Source organism: Gouania willdenowi, chromosome 21 (genome assembly GCF_900634775.1).
Source record: "Gouania willdenowi chromosome 21, fGouWil2.1, whole genome shotgun sequence".
In the NCBI taxonomy this organism is placed as follows: domain Eukaryota; kingdom Metazoa; phylum Chordata; class Actinopteri; order Blenniiformes; family Gobiesocidae; genus Gouania; species Gouania willdenowi.
Window position 1 is genome coordinate 16803083 of NC_041064.1, and position 19995 is coordinate 16823077.

Sequence of the window (19995 nt, forward strand, 5' to 3'; positions counted from 1 at the left end):
TGGTAACCTTTGTGACATGGAGTGCCAGTTTGAAATGTTCTTGTTGGTAAATGCAAATGGCTAGTTTGTGGTCAAAACTTTTAGCTATGTGCAGTAACTGTCAAACCTGTGAGATGACCATGTGAATTTAAAATCTGCACTACCTGTATCTTGAACCGTGACAGAGGGGCATGGCTGAATTTGAACCGTAAATCCCGCCCCCCACTCTGATAATCCCTCCCAGTCTCCTCCCCTGGAAGTGCACGAAGTCTCGCACGAGCGCTGAACGTGCACACGCATCGGTCGTCTGAAGTTGCATTCAGGCATCTCCTAGTTTGTATTTTGTTGCAGAAAATAAATGTCATCGTCATGGGGACGTGTTAGCACCGTGCACGCGCTTCACTATATATCGCGTCAGCCAATGAGAAGGCTTCTTTCTGAGCTCTGCTCACCCCTCCTTTCTCTGAATCTTGTGATTGGAGCTCCAGGGGGCGACCGCCAAAATTTTGTCTTCCAAGGTTTTATTAACTAAAATAATTAATCACAAGGCACAGACAGCACGCAGACATACGATTTTTTCAGAAATTATAACTTTTACGATATACTACATGATGCTGATAAGAATCTTTTTTTTTTTAATTAAAGAAAATAATTTGAGTACCCCAGCTTTAAGGTAAAAATCTTAGATCAGGGGTGTCCAAAATCGTGCCTGAATCATTTTCCAATCAAGTGAGCAGAGCATTTTTTTGCTCAAAGAATGAGTTTAGATTTTCAGATAGTATATTTGATAGTATTTAAGTACCGGTAGTAATATTCAAGAAATAGCTGTTTATCTTGAATAAATAAGAAACAGTTTCTTCCTTTTCGTTCATCTTCTTGTCTGATTTTCTTTCACACTCTTCACTCTTGACTCTGAAAAGCCAGGAAGCCAGATTAGAGCCGCCTTATGTGTCGGGATCCGAGAGCACTTGAGATTTCGGAGAATGGAGGAGGAAACGTTGGGTGGAAGTGGTTTGAGCAGATAAGAATGTGGTCAGCTGATGAATGGAAGAAGTGGAGCTCTGGGAGCACTGGTAATTAAAGAATAGAGATGACTGTGGAGAGAGAGAGAGTAATGGGATGGATGTGAGGAAGTAAGTTTTAACATTATTAGACATATTTTATATGTGTGTGCAAGCAAACATGGCGTTACTAAGAAGTGAGTATAGCGTATTTTAAAGGTGAAGTGATATCATGACTCCATCACTGCATCATTATGCTTTTCTCAGCTTCTTTTTGCTTTCTCAGTGTGCTTTTAGTTAAACCTATTTCACTCACTTTAGTGATATGCATATTCTTAAGGCTAGTGTTTTTATGCTCTCTGTTTAAAAGAAATGTTGATTAATGTTTTGCAATAAATGTAATCTGCCCAGGTTAAAAAAAAACAAATCTACATTTTTGTGCACAATTACGGTAATTGTAGAACCCCAATTTGTCAGTGTCACTTGCTGCTATTGTGTATGAGGGAATAGTCTTTGTTGATGGAACCCTTGGTGTTTAGAAGATTAGTTGGCCTAATTCATGTTTTGCTGCTGAATGGTTTAAGATAAAGTATAAATATTTCCATTATTAGACAGAAGCAAATAGAAATTGTAGTTTTATCAGGAAAAGTATCCAATTCTGCCCGCAGGAAGAAGTAAAAATTACAGAGAAAACATGAACCATTTGTGTAAATTTTCAAATATTTCAGTTGTGGCTATCTTAACCCCTCCAACTACAACTTCACCATATTTGCCAGCACTCACAGTTTTCCTGTGCTTGTGTAACATGATGGTCATTTCTAATCTCAAATTGTTGAAAGAATTCTTAATTTTTCTGAAAATCTGCAATTTTCTTCAGATTCTTCCATAAAATTAAACAAAATGTGGTTACAAAATCAAGAAAATTAAAGTAAAGATTCTGAGGGGACTGATTTATTGCTTGGATATTGTTGGTGCCTTACATAGTTCTTTATATATAATTTATACCTGGAAGTGAAAACTAGGGCACATTGATATTGAAATTGATCGTTTTCTTACCTATAATCAATAACCGACTTAAGACCAAACTGCTCTGTTTGGCCCCGAACTAAAATTAATTAGACGCACCTGGTTTAGGAAAGTTTTTATTTTAGCTGATGTGCTAATGCTAACCACTACACCCTTTTAGTATTAGTTGCTATTTATCTTCATACCGTTATTCAAGAATCCACAGTGTACATGATCATCTGGAGTTTAAGTTGAGTCCCTGCTAAAGGCAACAGTAAACAGAAACCCAACACACCCTTCCTACAACCACAAATGCTAAAGCGCTAGCTACCACACACGCATTGAAGCAGTGCGGACATGAAGCATGTAGAAATACACATCAGTACATCTGAGGCTTTATCTCACAATACCTGCATTAGCTATGTTTAAACCGCTCTGACGTGATAATAATGGCTTGGATTTATATAGCGCTTTTTTCGAGGCGACTCAAAGCACGTACAGAAACCAATATTCATTCACACTAGTCACTCACACAGTCATAATGGTGGTGGTAAGCTACAATGTAGCCCTGGGGCTGCCATTTCGCACCTACGACCCCTCTGACCACCACCAACTTTCATGCACAATTCATACCAATTCATACGAGGCAATGTGAGTAAAGTGCCTTGCCCAAGGATACAACGACAATGTGGATAGAGCAGGATTCGAACCCCCCAACCCTTCGGTTACTAGACGACCAAACTTTACCACTGAGCCACGGTCGCCTCATTGTTTGGGCTTCTTGCAGGTTTCTTGGTTCTCAGTCACAGATGGATCCTCAGGGCCCCAAACCTCTGAGATCATCACTTATTGACCCATTAAACCCAGAGGCCCTTGGTGTTTTCCCACATTCCCATGGTGTTTCCCTCTCACGTGTTTTTCAACTCTTGAAAAAACACTTCTGTCCTAATGTTCGTTTTCAATCCACACACATGTCAACCATCCACCTTCCCTTGTCATGTGACGTTGCACTAAGTTTTAAGTGAGCACCTGTTTTCCAAGCCTTCGCAAACAACACGTGACCTTTTGGTAATTTTTTTGCCGTCATGCACCGTCATCTAACAAGACCTCCATGTTCATGAGCTTTCATTTCATCCTAGGAATTTTATTTATTCAAGTTTAACTCTTGTATGCTGCTGGCCCCGAGGAACAAATTTCATTTTCATGAAAAATGACCGAGAACCGTTTTTTTGTTTTTTAAATAAAGTTATTTGGCAATGTTTGTAACTTCTGCCTTCTACTTCTCCATATCTACATGCATGTCTTTGCTCTTTCATCTGCTTATCTGTTTATCTTGTAGATTAGGGGCTTTCTGCACGTTTAAATTGTCTGAATAGAGTTGAACACCACTTGAATGTCGTCAAGGAGACATTTGGCTGCTGAGTCATTCTTTGTTTATGTTATTGTAACCTCAAAGCTGCTCTATCTCAGTCTTGGAACAACCAAGCCATGCCATGAGCATAGGGTGTTTTTTTTAACTCTTATAAAGCTATAGGCAAGTTTTAAAATATCATTGAACGTATTTATCAAAAGGAATAGTTCATTATGCATAGTGAGGTCAATAAGTTATTTGGATGTTTGTTTTTAAAAACACGTGTGTAGTACACATCAGGACCACCAGGTGGAGGTAGAGAGCTGCAGCAAAAAAAATAAGTTAATGTTTCCCTCTAGTGGTGGAAGTTGTGATTACAAGTACATTATTATTATTATTTTAAGAAATTTGTTTAAAATTGTGGCAAAAATATGACGTGTCATTTTGCATTAACCACATCGCTGTAACGCTTTGATCCTTTTTATCACATGAACTTTTTTGTGAGCCCTTGGTTTTTCAATGTATTTATTTCAATGTAGTTATTCAAAAAAATATGTTTGCCTCCGATTTATTTATTTTTTTACTTTAGTTGCTTTGGTTTTGGTTCCACATGCAGGATTTCCAATAAATGTCACCAGTTTAACTACCAATTTTGTGGTACCATTGACGCTGTTTGATAACCAGCATTCCTTCCTGATCAATTAATATTACTGTTGTCCCAAGACTCGTCTTTTACTTCCTATACGTTATTGTATTGCATTCTTAAGTGTTGACCGATCCGGATCTGATACGATATTAGCGTAGATACTTTATTTACTCATATTGTAGCGTGGAATGTGATATTACTAAAACAGAGATCAATAGTCAGCAGCCTGAGAAAAATGGATCAATTTATTATTAGCCAATAGGTTACATAAATCTTAACCTTAAACATAAAAAATATTCTGCAATTGAATAAAATAAATAAAAATTAAAAAAAAATTAGAAGACCCTGAAAAATAACCTTTTAAATCCAATTAAAGCAATACATGTTAATATTTATTCTTTTTTTTCTATTTTTTTCCTTATCTTTTTTCTTCTCTCTTTTCTTTCTTTTTTTTGGGGGGGAATTCCCAGAGGAAGTCATCCTCTATAGGGAGGGATTTTTTTTTAAACCCAACGGCAAACAAGATACATTATATTATAATGGAGATTCTAGATGTGGCCGAAAAAATCCGATTATCATGTTTTCTGCTCATAACACAGCCAATGTCCAATATCAATAGTGGATTGGGACACTATTGATTATTTAATATAACCACTTTTCTACCCTTCAACCAACTATTAGGGTGCCCCAGGGCCTCTTGGTCCACAGGGCCCTAAGGGTCCTACTGGGAGACCAGGTGATCCAGGCATCCAGGGACCAAAGGGGCACAAAGGTGACCGAGGTCAAGGTGGCGCCATGGGTCCAAAAGGAAGTGTGGTAAAGCATCCATCTCTTGTTAGGAGATTTATCAACCAATCTGTAACAGTAATGTTCCAAAACTCTGTTCTGTCCTCAGGGAATGACTGGTGTACCTGGGTTCTCTGGAAGTGATGGCATTCCGGTAAGTGTCTTCACTGCACGTGTAGTACATGTTTATTCCTCATGGTTGTCTCTCACTACAGGGCCACCCTGGACATGCAGGACCCAGAGGGAGACCAGGTGCAGACGGCTGCAACGGGACCCAAGGAGAACCTGGAATATCAGGAGAACCTGGTTATAATGGAGCGCCTGGTTACTCCGTGTGTAACGCAGTGTTAAATAGCACTTTTGGGTACTTTGTGCTGTTGAGATGTAAGTACTGTTGAATGTTCACGTTCAGGGACAACCGGGCAGGAAGGGAGAGAAAGGAGATTCACTGGAGGTCAGCGTGTACATGGAGAGATTTAAGGTGAGACTTTACAGCAAATATCCTCTATTGGGAATCTGGTCTAAAGCGTGATATGAAATATTCTTTGCAAATCTCACTTCAGGGAGATCCAGGCAGACCAGGACCCAATGGAATATTTGTAAGACATGTTGTTTAATTCATTAATTCAATTCCTGACAGTTTAGTTCATGGTGAATGAAATATGTTTCCTTCTTTTAGGGCCCGAAAGGAAACCCAGGATGGCAAGGTGTCCGAGGCCCAGAAGGACCAAAGGTATGTGTCTACATTTGTTGTTGATCAGGTTTTAGGTTCAAAGTAACCAAAGTTGAGCAGCAAAGTGGTTTTAAAGAAAATATTTGTGTCTCTTTCTAGGGACCTCCGGGGCCTCCAGGTCTTCGAGGACCTAAGGTACAGTGATGGTCATTTGTGTTTCTTTAAATCATTTAAAAACATAAATCACTTTGTGAATATGGCAAGTATCTCAATCACATGAGGCCTGTTTGGTTTTTTTTTGTTTGCAGGGCACGATGGCCACGGTGATTAAGGGAGACAGAGGAGACCAAGTGAGACCAATAAACATTTAATGGGTCATTTCTGCTTTGGATAGTAGAACAATCAAGTTTGTTAGAATATTTGCTTAGGATTTATCTTTATCTTTCCTTTTAAGTGCAGGAAATGTAATTTTTGGTTAAGAAAAAATACACACATTCAGTTTCAGGTCATTTCTTTGTGGCCACAAATTAGTCATTCGTGGGAACAAATTAGTCATTGGTGGTAATAAATTAGTATTTTGTAGGAATGTATTTGTATTTTGTGGGAACAAATGAGTAGTTTGTGGTAACAAATTAGTATTGTGTGGAAACAAATTTGTCATTTGTGGTAATAAATTAGTATTTTCGTGGAAACATTAGTATTTCATGGAAACAAATTAGTATTTTGTGGGAACAAATTAGTCATTCGTGGGAACAAATTAATCATTTGTGGTAATAAATTAGTATTTTGTGGAAACAAATTAGTTTTTCGTGGGAACAAATGAGTTATTTGTGGTAATAAATTAGTATTTTGTGGGAACAAATGAGTTATTTGTGGTAATAAATTAGTATTTTGTGGGAACAAATGAGTAATTTGTGGTAATAAATTAATATTTTGTGGTATCAAATTAGTATTTTTTTATTTACCATGTCATGTCTGGGGCTCCGTACATTTCTACTGTTTTACTTTTTCTATTTGTCCAACTTTAAAGTAGATCATAAATTCTGCTTTTTTACTGTACAGTTTATTGGAAAATGCATTGAGGACACAATTTTCTACAGAAACCAGCATATCTCAAAAGCATTATTCAGTATGCAACATTGTTACATCATCTGGAAATCCTACGCTTCCTCGTACAATTTACTTGTACTGTATGTATAATAAAGATACGAGAAATGTAAAAATATATACAATGTTCTGATATATCCAGTGTTGTAATGACATAAATTAATTTGTACAGGATGATATGCAATAATAAAGCTGCATCCAAAAAATACATGTGTATGTACACAGCAGCAGACATCTAATGATAAAAAGACGTCTTCAATCATTTGATTCAGGCTGTCCAATCTGATTCAATAAGTGCTTTAATGATCAATACATGCTGTGTTTTTTGATGAGTTGTTTACCACCTGTTTTAATTATAGGGAGACACCGGACTTCCAGGGCCTCCAGGAAACACCACTCGTTCACACATCGGACCCATCAATGAACACCTACGGGTGCTGCTTTTTAATTATTTATCCTGCATACTCATCATAATTTTGAAAACAAATTCCTAATAAATGTATTCCACTGACCATTTTAGGGACCTACTGGAGAAAAGGGTGGTAAAGGAGAAAAGGGAGAAAAAGGAGATGTAGTAAGTGATTACTCGTGTTTTTATTAAACATATTCAACTATGGCATATCATCAACTTTTTGGGTGTTTTCAATGCAGACAGTGGGCTTTGGAAGTAATCTACAGAAATCTATAACTGTTCCTTTTGTTTTTACTCTGTCATTTCGTTCCAGGCTGACAACAAAGGAGAAACTGGAGTAACTGGGTATCCTGGTCCACGGGTCAGCACAGGAACATTATTACATATATTTTAGATAAACACTTTCATGTGGAGTTTGACTTATCTATTGTTCTTGGTTAATACTAGGGTGATGTGGGTGCAGATGGCCGTCCTGGACCGAGGGTGAGTTGTGTGTAAAAAAAAAAAAAGAAATGTCGTATGCTCCTAAAAAATTAACATGGAAACTTTTTTAAGGGCGATTTTGGTGAAATAGGAACCAAAGGCAAAGAAGGGCTAAAGGTGAGTTTAACATTTTCTTTTTTTTGTTTCCTGTTTACCAAAACCTGCTGTTGACTGCTCGGTCACATGTTATCGCCACAATCACAAGTTATTATTATTAACCAGTCATTGCAAATAAGGAACATCATCAATGACATTTCTAAGCTTCTGTCATATGCAAACAGACAGTTTAGGTAACATTTGTGTAGTTTTGTGTGCTGGTATATTGATTGCACTATAGGAATGAGTGATACATTTGCTGCCAAGCGATATTTCATATATTTATATATATATATATATATATATATATATATATATACACTATTTCCATGTTTAAACATGGATTGCTACAGCTAATGCCTCTCGCTTAGTGTTTTTACTTTTGTAGAAGAAGTGATACATATGGAAGCCTGGTTCCATCACAAAAAAATAAAAATAAAAATCACTATGAAAAGTCATAATTATGAAATAGAAATTCATAATTATGAGATAAAAAAGGTCATAAATATGAGAAAGTTGTAATTATGAGAAAGTCGTAATTATGAGATAATTATTTTTATGCAAAGTAGCGAAGAAATTTTGGCAATCAAGACGTTTTTATGTACTTCCACTATTTTCTACACTATGTACCATGTGTTGAATTCTAAGAACTGAATAAACAGCCAAAATATGTGTTTTGAATAAACTGTTATTCAAAAGGTCATTAAGAATGATAACAGGCACAGCAAATGCTCAATTTGTATCTCATAATTATGACTTTACTAACACGTAATTAGGACTTGCTGTGGTGATTTTTACATCCATAATAACATTTCTGTAGACATTTTTTTTTGCTTTTTGCATTTTGTCTATATTTATAGAAAAAAACTTGTAGAAACATTTAATTTTGATAAAGACAGACAGCAACAACGATATGTCTTTGTTGGTCACACTTGTAGTTTCTACTCAAATGATTCTTCACACTGAAATATGTGTTGTGTTTTAGGGAGAGCGAGGTGAAGCTGGAGAACTGATTTCATCTGGGTCCTCGCCCTGGTCTTCATTTGGTACGTTAGTTGACATCATACACAACAAGAAAAGCTTTCGTTTATTACACAGTAAGAACATTTCAGTGCTACAGTTGTAAAATAAAAGGTGTGTATACAAACACTGACGTAAGTGTTAACTTTAATCACAATTTGCATATTTTTCCAATCCTCTCTGTGTGTCTGGTGCAACAGGTTGTGTGTGTTTAAAAAAACAATCAATGTGAATAATTAGTTTGACAGTCAAACTGGGTGTAAAGTTTTATTGAAGACATTAAGTGCAAAAATGTTAAACATTTCCTGAAGTCAAAGTTCAGTTTAGGCAAAACTCGGTACAGCAAGGCAAGTCAAGGCTTCAATGCCATTACATGATTTAAAATAAAGTATTACAGAAGACATTAAACAACAATAAGCCATAACAAAATTTAAGTTTAAAATCAGTAATAAAAACTATTTTTCTCTCTTCCTTTTTGCCAACCACAGTCACCTCAATTTTGTCACGATTTAATCAAAGTAAATATAAATGAACACCAGAAAAATGTAGTGAATGTTGCAGGTACGTACAAAACATGAGCATTTAGTCTAAAAAATTATGTCATTTTCATGAAGAAACACAAAGTTGCGATAAAACAGATATTTTATAAGAAATGCTTAATAAAATCAAAGGCCTAATAGTAAATACTGATAAATATGGATGGATGGATGGATGGATGGATGGATGGATGGATGGATGGATGCAAGCTACTTGGCATTATTGAACAGGTTTTTTTGTATTCCTTTGTTCCTTTGATTAGCTGGTCCCCTGGGGCCCCGTGGGGAGCAGGGTCCACAGGGAGAGAGGGGTCCAGTTGGAGACCAAGGCTTACCAGGACCTCCGGGACGTACTGCCTCTGAGACGCAACAACAAGGTTTGTATACTTCAGCCAAAAATTAGGTCTTCCCTCTATTGAAACGCTAAGTCAATGCAATAGAAAGAGATGGAGTAGCTTTTCTTTTTATGTTTGCAACTTAAAAACAACAAAGAATTAACAAATTCATATTTTTTTTAGTGTGTTTACTTTATATAGCTAGTTATTCAAAGCTCACAACAATATCGGTGACATTAGTTTGTGTAAAGCTAAGGCTGTGAATACAACACTTTACTAAAAGATTCTAAAAAAGACCAACTTAATTTCTCTTGCTGTGTTAGAGCAGCCTTGGAATCTAAGAGTTTGCTAAGTGCTAAGTTCTCAGATTTAGTTATGGCTATGCTAGGATTACATTTTCTGTTGTAACGTAATCAAACACTTGTTTCCTTTAGTGTGGGAGTTCTTTGGGCCATTTGGTTTTAAGGGAGACAGAGGAGAAAAGGGGGGACAGGGGGAACCCGGACTGCCTGCTATCAATGCCGGACCTCCAGGAACGGACGGGCGTCCCGGAGACAGAGGCTCTCCAGGAGCTAATATAACATGTGAGTTAAAGACTAGGGGAAAATTAGCTTTCATGCTATCAGTCTCTGTCTTTCTCAAATGTTGATATGTTTTTCTAAAGGGGCAGAGTACTACAAAGGAGCTACCGGAGGAAGAGGAAGGCCTGGCAGTGCAGGCAGGAAAGGACTAAAAGGTGGTTTAGGAATGCTCTTTATGTGGTAGAAAACTGTTTGCATATTATTAGCGATATTTCCCTATTTTTTATGACTATATCAAAAACAAATGTGTGTTTTACATGATTAGGGGAGCACGGATATTGTAATTGCACCTCCGTCAATTCATTACCTGGTTCATTGGGCCCTGCCGGTGATCGAGGTGATCCTGGAATGATCGGAGAATTTGGTTGGAAGGGTGATTCAGGAGACCCAGGTCCACAAGGATTGGACGGCCTCCCTGTAAGAAAAAAAACAAAAACTTTTTTTTTACCAAAACTGGAATATTTATTATTCCCATTCCTTCCTGACACGCTGATGGGGCATTGCAGGGACGTCCTGGGCTGGACGGTTTTCCAGGTCCCAAAGGTCGAAAAGGAGACACAAGTGTTCCCAGAACAAAAGGTGTAGTGTTCTAGTACATCACCACCCAAAAGAGCAGAAGGGTATGATGTCATTTATTTCTACGTGTGCGGCCCATACAGGATATCCTGGTGACCCAGGAAATCCAGGAAATGATGGTGAGCCTGGAATACCAGGAGTTGTAGGACGTAATGGATCACCTGGTGTACCTGGCCGCAGGGGTCTTCCAGTACGTCTCCCAGTCCTTTCAAAAATGACTTATTAATAGATTGTATTTGTTATTTTCATGTACTTTTGATGACCAAGATTGAGTGCAATGTTTTTTTCTGAATTATGATAACAGGGAGGAGGGGTTAGTGGGAAACAGGGAGACAAAGGCTACCCAGGTCGTCCTGGTCGACCCGGGGCACCCGGACACAGAGGAGAACCAGGTCCAGACACTTTTGGCATCAAAGGTCAAAATGGTTTACCTGGTGATGACGGCCTTGCTGGTTATCCTGGTGTACAAGGAACCCCTGGAGCTCCAGGTATGGGGACGTTTACTATGCTGATGTGATGTGATAGATTCGGGCTGCCCATTTCTCCTCAAAGGCTTTTACAGGATTTTTTCTCTCTACTAAAAAGTTTTATTTTACCATATTTCTGCTAAGAAAACTTTCTTTTATAATCCATTGCTGGGCAGTAAGATTAATAGCTTGTGGTAATAAAAAGATAAAGAAGCATGACATGGATTTTGCTCTTCTATCTCTGCCCCATTACATTGTTTCGATGCACGGGCTGCATCCCTCAAACCAGCAAAAACTGTGCTTGTTTGAATTCATGCTTGTGCATTTGAATAACTCTTGTTTCGAATGCCTCTCTTTATCATTTTTTTCATTTTCAACTGAAAGGCGGCTGTGCTCTAAGAGGAGATGGAGGACAGGTGGATGTAACAGGTAGCTCGTATAATAAAGTTCTCACTTTATTGCTCCCTTGTGTAACACCTCTGTTGAGCTTTCCTAATTGATGATTTGTACAGATGTGCATGTTGATTTGTATATAATTAATATTTTGATGTTGAGTGTGTTGAGATGCCAGGTGATGTAATGCTATAAACACCACCCAAGCTGAGCAGCAGTTACAGTCACTCACCCCAGAAATAGCTACTTAAAGTCTCCTCAGTCATAAGTTTTGGCTAATGTGTTGTGGTTATTCTATGTAGGTCCTTGTGATGCTGTCCCTGGTCCTCCAGGGCTCCCTGGTCCTCCAGGACTCAGTGGACGACCAGGTCTTCCAGGTTAGACAACAATTAGACACAAGTTTGTGTAGTCAAAATTTTAGGGGTGTGTTGAGTCCCAATCAAATACTTTTTATTTTTTGTACAGGGCCTGAAGGCCTGAAAGGTGCTTCAGGTTTCCCTGGAGTAAAAGGAGAAAAAGGAGAGACAGGAGATCAAGGCACAGGCGGTGCACCCGGACCACCAGGTAAGCTGGGACAAGTGTGATAGTGATGTGTAATAGTCACAAAATGTGCAGTACAAATATGAATTCATGTCCTCCCCATTGTAGGTTTTGCAGGGCCTCGTGGGGATTTAGGTTTTCCTGGAAGCAAAGGTTCAGTAGGAAACCCTGGTTTGTCTGGCGCACCCGGTCAATACGGGGTAAAGGGTGAGAAGGGTGTTCACGGAGAAATCTTCGGGGCATCACCTGGACCGCCTGGCGATCCAGGGTATTCTGGGCTTCAAGGCGATAAAGGCCAAATTGGCGAACAAGGCAACCCAGGCTATCCTGGTAAACTCATATTTACTCTGCAACGTAAAACATTTTATCAGTTGTTCAACTTTCATTTAAATTTGATTCCAATTGTCCAGGAATGAGTGGAATGCCAGGTATGATTGGCTTTAGGGGACAAGAGGGCCCTTCAGGGCTGCAGGGGGAGGAAGGAAGGCCTGGGTCAGCGGGCAAGTACGGCCTGCCTGGGGATCCTGGGAGAGCAGGTTCTCCCGGACCACGTGGGGGAACAGGGCGGCCAGGTAAGTGTGGCATAAAACAGAGTGTGTCATCAGTGTTCTTATTGGAGATCTTTTGTTACTGTATGTTGATTTGCACTTCAGGTTTCCCAGGAGAGAGGGGAACAGAAGGAGAACCAGGTCTTCCAGGACCATTTGGATTAAAAGGAAGCCCAGGTGACTATGGCAGTAATGGTCCCATTGGAGAGACCGGACTACCTGGTGACCCCGGATGGCAAGGAGCAGGTGGACGTCCAGGACTCCCTGGAATAAAAGGTTTGGTCCTCATATTCCAATTATTTTATTCTGCAGTGCATTAGGACAAAGTTTTATCTTTCTGTGATTTTTTACTTTTAAGGAATTAAAGGCTCATCTGGGATGGGAGGTTTCGAGGGCATGCGGGGAACTAAAGGTGTGCAGGGTTTCAATGGCCCCAAAGGAGAGGTTGGAGTGCAAGGAGAAGTTGGTCCAAAAGGAATTATCGGCCAAGGTGGACTAAAAGGTTAGATTGCGTGCTGGAGTTCATCAAATCATAGCTTGGCCTGCCTCATGCGTCATCCAACTTCTACTTTTTTTTGTTGTTGACAGGTGACCGTGGTCAACCAGGTCTACCCGGAGAAAAACCTTACGTCCCCGCTCAGCTTATTGTTGATATGAAAGGAACCAAAGGAGAGCTCGGAAATTTTGGAAACCGGGGCTTTATTGGGCAAAGAGGTGTGCTGCACCAAATTTATTATTACATTTTCCTTTCCAAAGAATATTTTTATTTAACCACCTCACTGTAATTTCTCTCTTTTCTGCAGGTTTAAAAGGTTTCCCCGGTGTTCCAGGTTTTGAAGGATTTCATGGTCATCCTGGAGATCCCAGCCATGCCAAAGGTTATCAGGGAGATCCAGGTCTACAGGGACTGCCAGGGATCAAAGGAATGCCAGGACTAACTGGAAATAAAGGAATCATGGGTTTTGAAGGGATGCCTGGCAAGACGGTGTGTTAAGCTAAGCCAGCAAACCATAACAATCTTACTTATCCCCACACTGCATGGAAAGTTTAGTATGTACTAAGTTTATGGATATTTTTTCAGGGTGATAAAGGAAGTCCTGGTGCCTATGGAGCTTTAGGAGAACAAGGGCGGAAAGGAACCAAAGGTGAAACCTTAAATGTACACTACAAAATACTAGACTGGATGTAAATGCTGATCTCAAACTGTCACAATACAGGTGTCAAAGGCAATCGCATAGATCTTCCGGGATCTCCTGGCTTAAGAGGAGAGATCGGACTTCCAGGAGTGCCAGGTACTTACCACATCTTTCAGAATCAGAATGCTTTATTTACCAGGTACAGTTTAGAACAATGCTAGGAATTTGACTTGGTAGTTGCAGCGAAAGAACACACATCAACACACCGGAGCAGCCATTTGCGGCGCCCACTAAAGGAGAAATCTTTGCGACTTGTTGCATCTTTGCTGTTCAAAAATGTTCAGCAACATAAACTGTATGACATTTTCTTACACAGGAAAGCAAGGATTTATTGGAGCAACAGGTGACAGAGGAACACCTGGTTTCGATGGTATTGATGGAAAAATAGGAGTGCCAGGTGATCCAGGAACAGCAGGATCCCCAGGTAAACAACTCTACCGCTGTACATGGTCAAAGCCATTCTGTCTATTCATGTTTTTTCAAACATGTTTTTAGGCTTAGATGGGCAAAATGGTGTTCCTGGTAGTCCAGGGTTAAAGGGCTTTCCAGGACCTCCTGGAAATGACGGTCTCCCAGGATTTCCTGGTTTCTCAGGAGGGAAAGGTAAACAAATAAGACATGGGGCACTTGTAGATTCCAAACTTTTAAAATAATTTTAGTAGCAAACACGTTTTGATTGATCTCATTTTTGCAGGATACCCTGGACTTAAGGGTCTTTATGGGTTAAATGGACTAAAAGGACAAAAAGGCATCCAAGGAGTACCAGGTACACAAACCAGGCAACTCAAATAATTGCCGCGCTGTGCAAATATTCACCAGTTTGATGATGAGCCAGCAACACATCAATGGAAATAATAACTAGAAGAATCATGTATCACTTCAAAATCAACAGATTTAGAGTAATGGTATCTGCTTAACCTGCATAATAACAGAGGATATAAAATACTGATTAAATGTAAGTTTATAAACTGTGGGCTCACTACTGCTGTATATGGGGACATATTATTAAGACTCTCGTGATGTAAATCATGCACCGTAAAGTTTGGTATCACTTCTGTATCTGATCTCCACCAGTTTCTCATGTTTTCTCACTTTCTTTTAAGTTTTGGTGAGATCAAAGATTTAGCTTCTATAAAACTTTATGAATCTCGGGTGTGGTACAGAAATAGCAAGTGACATTATAATGTTAGCTACATTCATGAAAATGTGTTTGACAAAATAACTGCTTACAGAAGTTGTTACAAATGAAAAGTAATTGAATGCATGATAAACAGTTCACCTGATGCCGTTTTAGATGCTGTATCTTGGTTTTTACGCTAACACCCCATCTGCTGTTATGTTCAGGTGTGGACACCACAGGTCCATCTGGCGAGCCAGGAATGAAAGGAGAGAAAGGAGACAGTGGCGACCCCAACAACCAACCGGGCGCTCCTGGCACGGCGGGTTTGAAAGGCTTCCAAGGACCTGTTGGTTAGTCAATAGTCCTGTGGATTATTAGGGTTCAAGGGACACAAAGAACATCTCTTCCGTAAAAATGAAATAACAACTGCACAGCACTGAAGATGATGTAAGAAAGTTTTTCATTGTTAAATATTTATCCAGGTGACTATGGTCAACCTGGACCTCGGGGTTTTCATGGTCCTGTAGGGCCTGATGCAACCCAAGACAGACCTGGGCCAAATGGTGACCCTGGCTTTCCTGGACAAACTGGATTCCAAGGTTCAAACTTTGAATCTTCTCTGTATTTTCCATTATGTTTGCATGCTAAAAGTCTTCTCATTAACTCAAATGTTTTTATCATCTTTCACTGACTCATTTTATTAGGATTCCCTGGACCAAGAGGATTTCCTGGTAGAGATGCTTTGAGAGGAGAAAAAGGCATACCAGGACCAATTGGGTTTCCTGGATTCCCCGGTAGCAAAGGGATCAAAGGGGATCAAGGTCCAGGTGGATACAGGGGGGCTAATGGTGTTTCAGGAAAGAAAGGTATGCATGACAAATATAATACTCTTGAAATTTGGAGTTAACCATTACTGTGGTTATGTGTGTTAATAGCAAACTAATAATTTGGGTAAATGCGTGTTGTCTTGTGTTATCTTGTGCTATCTAAAACATAATTAAAAAGTTCAGGTTATCATGAGCCGACTTTGACTATAGGCCTACACCTCAAAGCCTTGAAGTCTTCAAAGCAGAGGAAGTGTTAGCGTCCTATTGAAACTGGGAGCTGGCTCAGTGAATGCCCTGCTTCCTGTTTTTTTAGCAATTCTAGAAAAAATCATTAAACCAGTGATTAGGGAAGTGTTCTGCCAGAGACTCTAACAAGGCTCTAAGAAATTTGGAAATTTCAACATTGTGGTTTGTACTTTGAATCATATTGCACTCCTGCTGTAGCATTTTGAAACAAATACAGACTTTTTAATGAGTGACTGGAACTGACCATAAAGAATAAAAAAATAATAATGATGTACCAAAAGCATGTATTCATTTTTCAGCATAATTCTGAGGCATAATAATTTTCATATCAGCAATATTGCATAGATGAAATAGGGCAGTTTTTGGGACAAGGAATAAAATAGTTTATTTTTTTATTTTTATTTTACTGTGATACTAGAAGTAACATTATGTAATCATTAAGCAATGCCTGTGCTTAATCTGATTTTATTGATAAATAAGTTTGTATCATCTGGTAACAGTGAAAGTTTATACAGTGCTTTCTGAAAATGTTGCCCAGTGAAAGCATATTTAATACAAACACAAACTGGTCTGAAAGGGAAAAAAAATCCTTGTATACACTGTATTCATTGTGTGGTGAAGAATTGTTATTAACATGAACAAATTTGGATCTGGCCTTCGTTGCAATATATGTGGATTGACAGTTTGCTAATATTTTCAAACAAAACTCACAATCTTTTTTCGACCATAGGAGTGAAAGGAGAGCAGGGTTTGATGGGATTTCATGGTAGTCCTGGTGCAAAGGGAGAAAGAGGACCTTCCGGTCCCAAAGGAGGCACTGGACTCCCAGGTAGTATAATAATGAATCAACCTGTTGTGTTCTCCTTGTCCCTTCTAATTATCTGTCTATGTTACAGGCTTTCCTGGAGAGCCTGGCAGCCCGGGTCCTTATCCAATTCCCATCACAATCCCAGCAGAGAGAGGGCTTACTGGTCCACAAGGTATTCAAGGACCAAGTGGGTACATTGGGCCAACAGGACCACATGGACCTCCTGGAGATCCAGGTAAGTTATTTAGTACACAGAACCCTCGATGTTAAATGTACAGCTCGACGATGCATGTTTATCTTGATACTCCACAGGGTTTATGGGACCCGTCGGACAGAAGGGAATGCCAGGGATTAGTGGCACACCTGGAACACCTGGATTCCGTGGAGAGCTTGGACAAGAGGGCCATCGTGGTCTACAAGGCATGGAAGGTGAGTCTGACACTGTTTATTCAATTCAATTAAACTTTATTTATATAGCACAAATTAAAACATTAGCCATCTTGAAACGCTATCACAATATAAAATGTATCTGTTTAAGCTTGGATAAAAGTTAAAGGTCAAGGACGAGTAATTAAGTGGTTTGGTTTGTTTAATCTGAACATACTGTATTACATAGAAATACTTGCAAAAATCTGTAACATTCAAAAGCAAGACATATATAAACAATAATTAAATGTACCAACCATGAAAACCATAGATTTTTTTGTAAATGGGGTATTCCATTATTTACACCAATGGTTCTCAAAATTTTGATTATCATTTTAAACAAAAATAAACATTACAAAACCCCAGGTTTTTTATGTATTTGTTTGTTAATTTTCCACTTTCTCACAAGTACCCCTGTAGTGCCATCACGTACCCCTAGAGTTAGACGTACCTACATTTGAGAAACAGTGATTTACACCATACTGTGAACTTCCAATTCTTCAACAGGTCGCCGTGGCAACACAGGTATCCCCGGGTTAGCGGGTATGCCTGGTCGCAGTGTCAGTGTTGGCTACCTGCTGGTGAAACACAGTCAGTCAGAGCAGACGCCCATGTGCCCGGTGGGTATGTCCAAACTGTGGGACGGGTACAGCCTGCTTTATCTTGAGGGACAAGAAAAGGCCCACAATCAAGATCTCGGTAAGACAAGCTGAAATGTGAACACAGTCTCTTAACTATGTGGAAGTGGCAGTGATTGAATATGGGAGTTTTAATAATAGCTAATCTATCCTACAGTAAACAGCTCAGGGTTGGGGTCAATTATTCTCGTAATTGCGTAATTAATTACAATTATGATGTAATTATAATTGTAATCATTAGTGGAGTGCCCGTCAGAAGTATGTATTCATATAGTGGGAGCTTAAGTAGAGTTGTCAACAATGGCCAAATGAGTATGTGTTTGGATGTACAAGAGGTGTACACACTCTGTAGTGTTATAAAGGGGTATATTTGTGGGTGCAAAGAAAAATTGCATTTGCGATTTTCCTGGTTTAATTCTATGGGACATGTGCATGATAAATGTTTGTTTTTTCACTCATTTTTAATTCTTTTTCATTTGGTGTATTTTTCTGTAATGTAAGTTTTTTGGGGTCATTATGTGCATTTTTGTATCTTTTATGGTATAGTTTTGTGCATTTCTGTTATCATGTTGTGTATTTTTTGTATAAATATTTAGTTTTGTGTATTTTGAGTCATTTTCATATTTTTGTTGTTGTATTTTTCTTTAATGTATGTTTTTTTTTTAGTCATGTGTATTTTTGTGCATTTCTGTTGTAGTTTTGTGTGCTTTATGCATAAATATTGTTTAGTTTTTTTTTTTTTTCACTCATTTAGTATATTTTTTATTATAAATAGGTTATGTATGGTGAGGGCGTGAGTGTGTGTGTATTCCCGTGAAATGTTTGAGACGCTGATAACCAAACTCCATACCCATTGTTGCGCCAATCAGAAAAGTAACAAAACTACGCAAAACAAAATGCAAAGCTCCAAACTACATGAGTAAGTAAATTCAAGTATTATCTACAATTCGGCTGTCTTTTTTTTTTTTTTTTTTTTTTTAAACAAAAATCATTGATTACCTTCGACCCGAGTGGTCAGAGCACCACAGAGAATCTGCAGATTTCCAGATGGAGCATTGAACGGGTTGAGTTCAATACCGACTCTAGTGAAACAGCGCGTTAGTGAGCAATTACACAGATATGGTTTAAACAATGGGAAACGTGTCAGCTAAAGACTCACCAGTGGCCGACGGTTTCAAATGATTTATTCAGAGAGCTCCCGTGTTTGAGACAAGACGATAGCATCGCAGCGATGGAGACGGAAGAGGAAGTGCACTCCTTGACCCGTGACTTAAAGGACATTTGGGATCACGGGGATCATTTTAAATAACCATAAAATATTAACTTAAATAACTTTTAGCAGTACAAAAACGTTTTTAATAGCGACACAGCGACGTCCTGAACCCGGAACTGGAAATAGCGCGCTCAATAGAGGGAGCAGTAATTAAAATGAACGTTTTGCAACAACAATTTACTCCAAAATAACAGATGCACAAACTCAGGGTATTTGGAAGCCGTTGACAAAGTTTCAGGTTGAACAGGCACTATGTCTGGGACACACACACAGACACAACATTCTTGCTTTTATAGGTAGAGGGTAGATATTTGTAGATAATGGGAAACATATTTTTGCTGTTGTAATTGAGTGAAAATAATTTACTTTGTAATTGTAATTGGCATGAAAATTCTAAAAAAAAAAAAAAACTGTCAGTTATAATGTAAATAAACGCAAACCTGTGAAACCATGTTACAGTTGTATGGTTTACACATACATACGTAGTTATTAATTATTAAAATATATTTCATATAAAGTTTACCTGTCAGTTCTTTTGAGGATCATTTCACCATTTTAAAAAAATGAAATCGAGGGGTATACTGACAGAAAAAAGGCTCAGACGCCCACACCAAAAACATTAATACCAATATTTTCAAGGATAAGGAAGGAAACCAAGAGATGAAAAACAAATTGTATGACAGATAATTTTTTTAGTGTATTTTACAGCTGATTTAAGACGTAGGTCAAAACTGGCCTGTGTCACGGTCGAGTGGAGGTGTGGACCCAAATGTGAGGAGAGAAGGAGGCAGAATGCAGGAGTAACATTCCTTGAACCAATCCATGTTTATTTACCAAGCAAAAGTAACTTAAATCCAACGAGGCAGGAGGTACAAGGAGAAAGGACCAAAAAGTAGCAGGACACGAGGAGGGAAGACAATGACATC

At 38.8% G+C, this 19995-nt stretch overlaps 1 protein-coding gene across 2 annotated transcripts in view; it reads left to right on the top strand.

The window, feature by feature from the left end:
* Positions 1-19995, top strand: part of col4a2 (collagen, type IV, alpha 2) — a 64565-nt gene that overhangs the window by 41426 nt on the left and 3144 nt on the right. The window contains exons 5-46 of one of the 2 annotated variants that reach the window (XM_028436658.1): positions 4664-4798; positions 4878-4922; positions 4984-5100; positions 5181-5249; positions 5332-5367; positions 5448-5501; positions 5601-5636; positions 5750-5791; positions 6908-6982; positions 7069-7122; positions 7274-7321; positions 7408-7443; positions 7516-7560; positions 8525-8585; positions 9359-9472; positions 9865-10014; positions 10095-10166; positions 10277-10428; positions 10518-10590; positions 10671-10777; positions 10892-11075; positions 11439-11483; positions 11750-11824; positions 11913-12011; positions 12096-12317; positions 12398-12559; positions 12641-12811; positions 12894-13037; positions 13124-13249; positions 13339-13520; positions 13617-13680; positions 13753-13827; positions 14048-14155; positions 14227-14334; positions 14426-14497; positions 15076-15201; positions 15334-15450; positions 15556-15717; positions 16655-16753; positions 16821-16967; positions 17045-17161; positions 17666-17857. In XM_028436658.1, coding sequence (XP_028292459.1) covers positions 4664-4798; positions 4878-4922; positions 4984-5100; positions 5181-5249; positions 5332-5367; positions 5448-5501; positions 5601-5636; positions 5750-5791; positions 6908-6982; positions 7069-7122; positions 7274-7321; positions 7408-7443; positions 7516-7560; positions 8525-8585; positions 9359-9472; positions 9865-10014; positions 10095-10166; positions 10277-10428; positions 10518-10590; positions 10671-10777; positions 10892-11075; positions 11439-11483; positions 11750-11824; positions 11913-12011; positions 12096-12317; positions 12398-12559; positions 12641-12811; positions 12894-13037; positions 13124-13249; positions 13339-13520; positions 13617-13680; positions 13753-13827; positions 14048-14155; positions 14227-14334; positions 14426-14497; positions 15076-15201; positions 15334-15450; positions 15556-15717; positions 16655-16753; positions 16821-16967; positions 17045-17161; positions 17666-17857 — 4318 coding nt within the window. The remainder of the gene's footprint in view (positions 1-4663; positions 4799-4877; positions 4923-4983; positions 5101-5180; positions 5250-5331; positions 5368-5447; positions 5502-5600; positions 5637-5749; positions 5792-6907; positions 6983-7068; positions 7123-7273; positions 7322-7407; positions 7444-7515; positions 7561-8524; positions 8586-9358; positions 9473-9864; positions 10015-10094; positions 10167-10276; positions 10429-10517; positions 10591-10670; positions 10778-10891; positions 11076-11438; positions 11484-11749; positions 11825-11912; positions 12012-12095; positions 12318-12397; positions 12560-12640; positions 12812-12893; positions 13038-13123; positions 13250-13338; positions 13521-13616; positions 13681-13752; positions 13828-14047; positions 14156-14226; positions 14335-14425; positions 14498-15075; positions 15202-15333; positions 15451-15555; positions 15718-16654; positions 16754-16820; positions 16968-17044; positions 17162-17665; positions 17858-19995) is intronic. The other variant, XM_028436659.1, reaches the window with a different exon arrangement.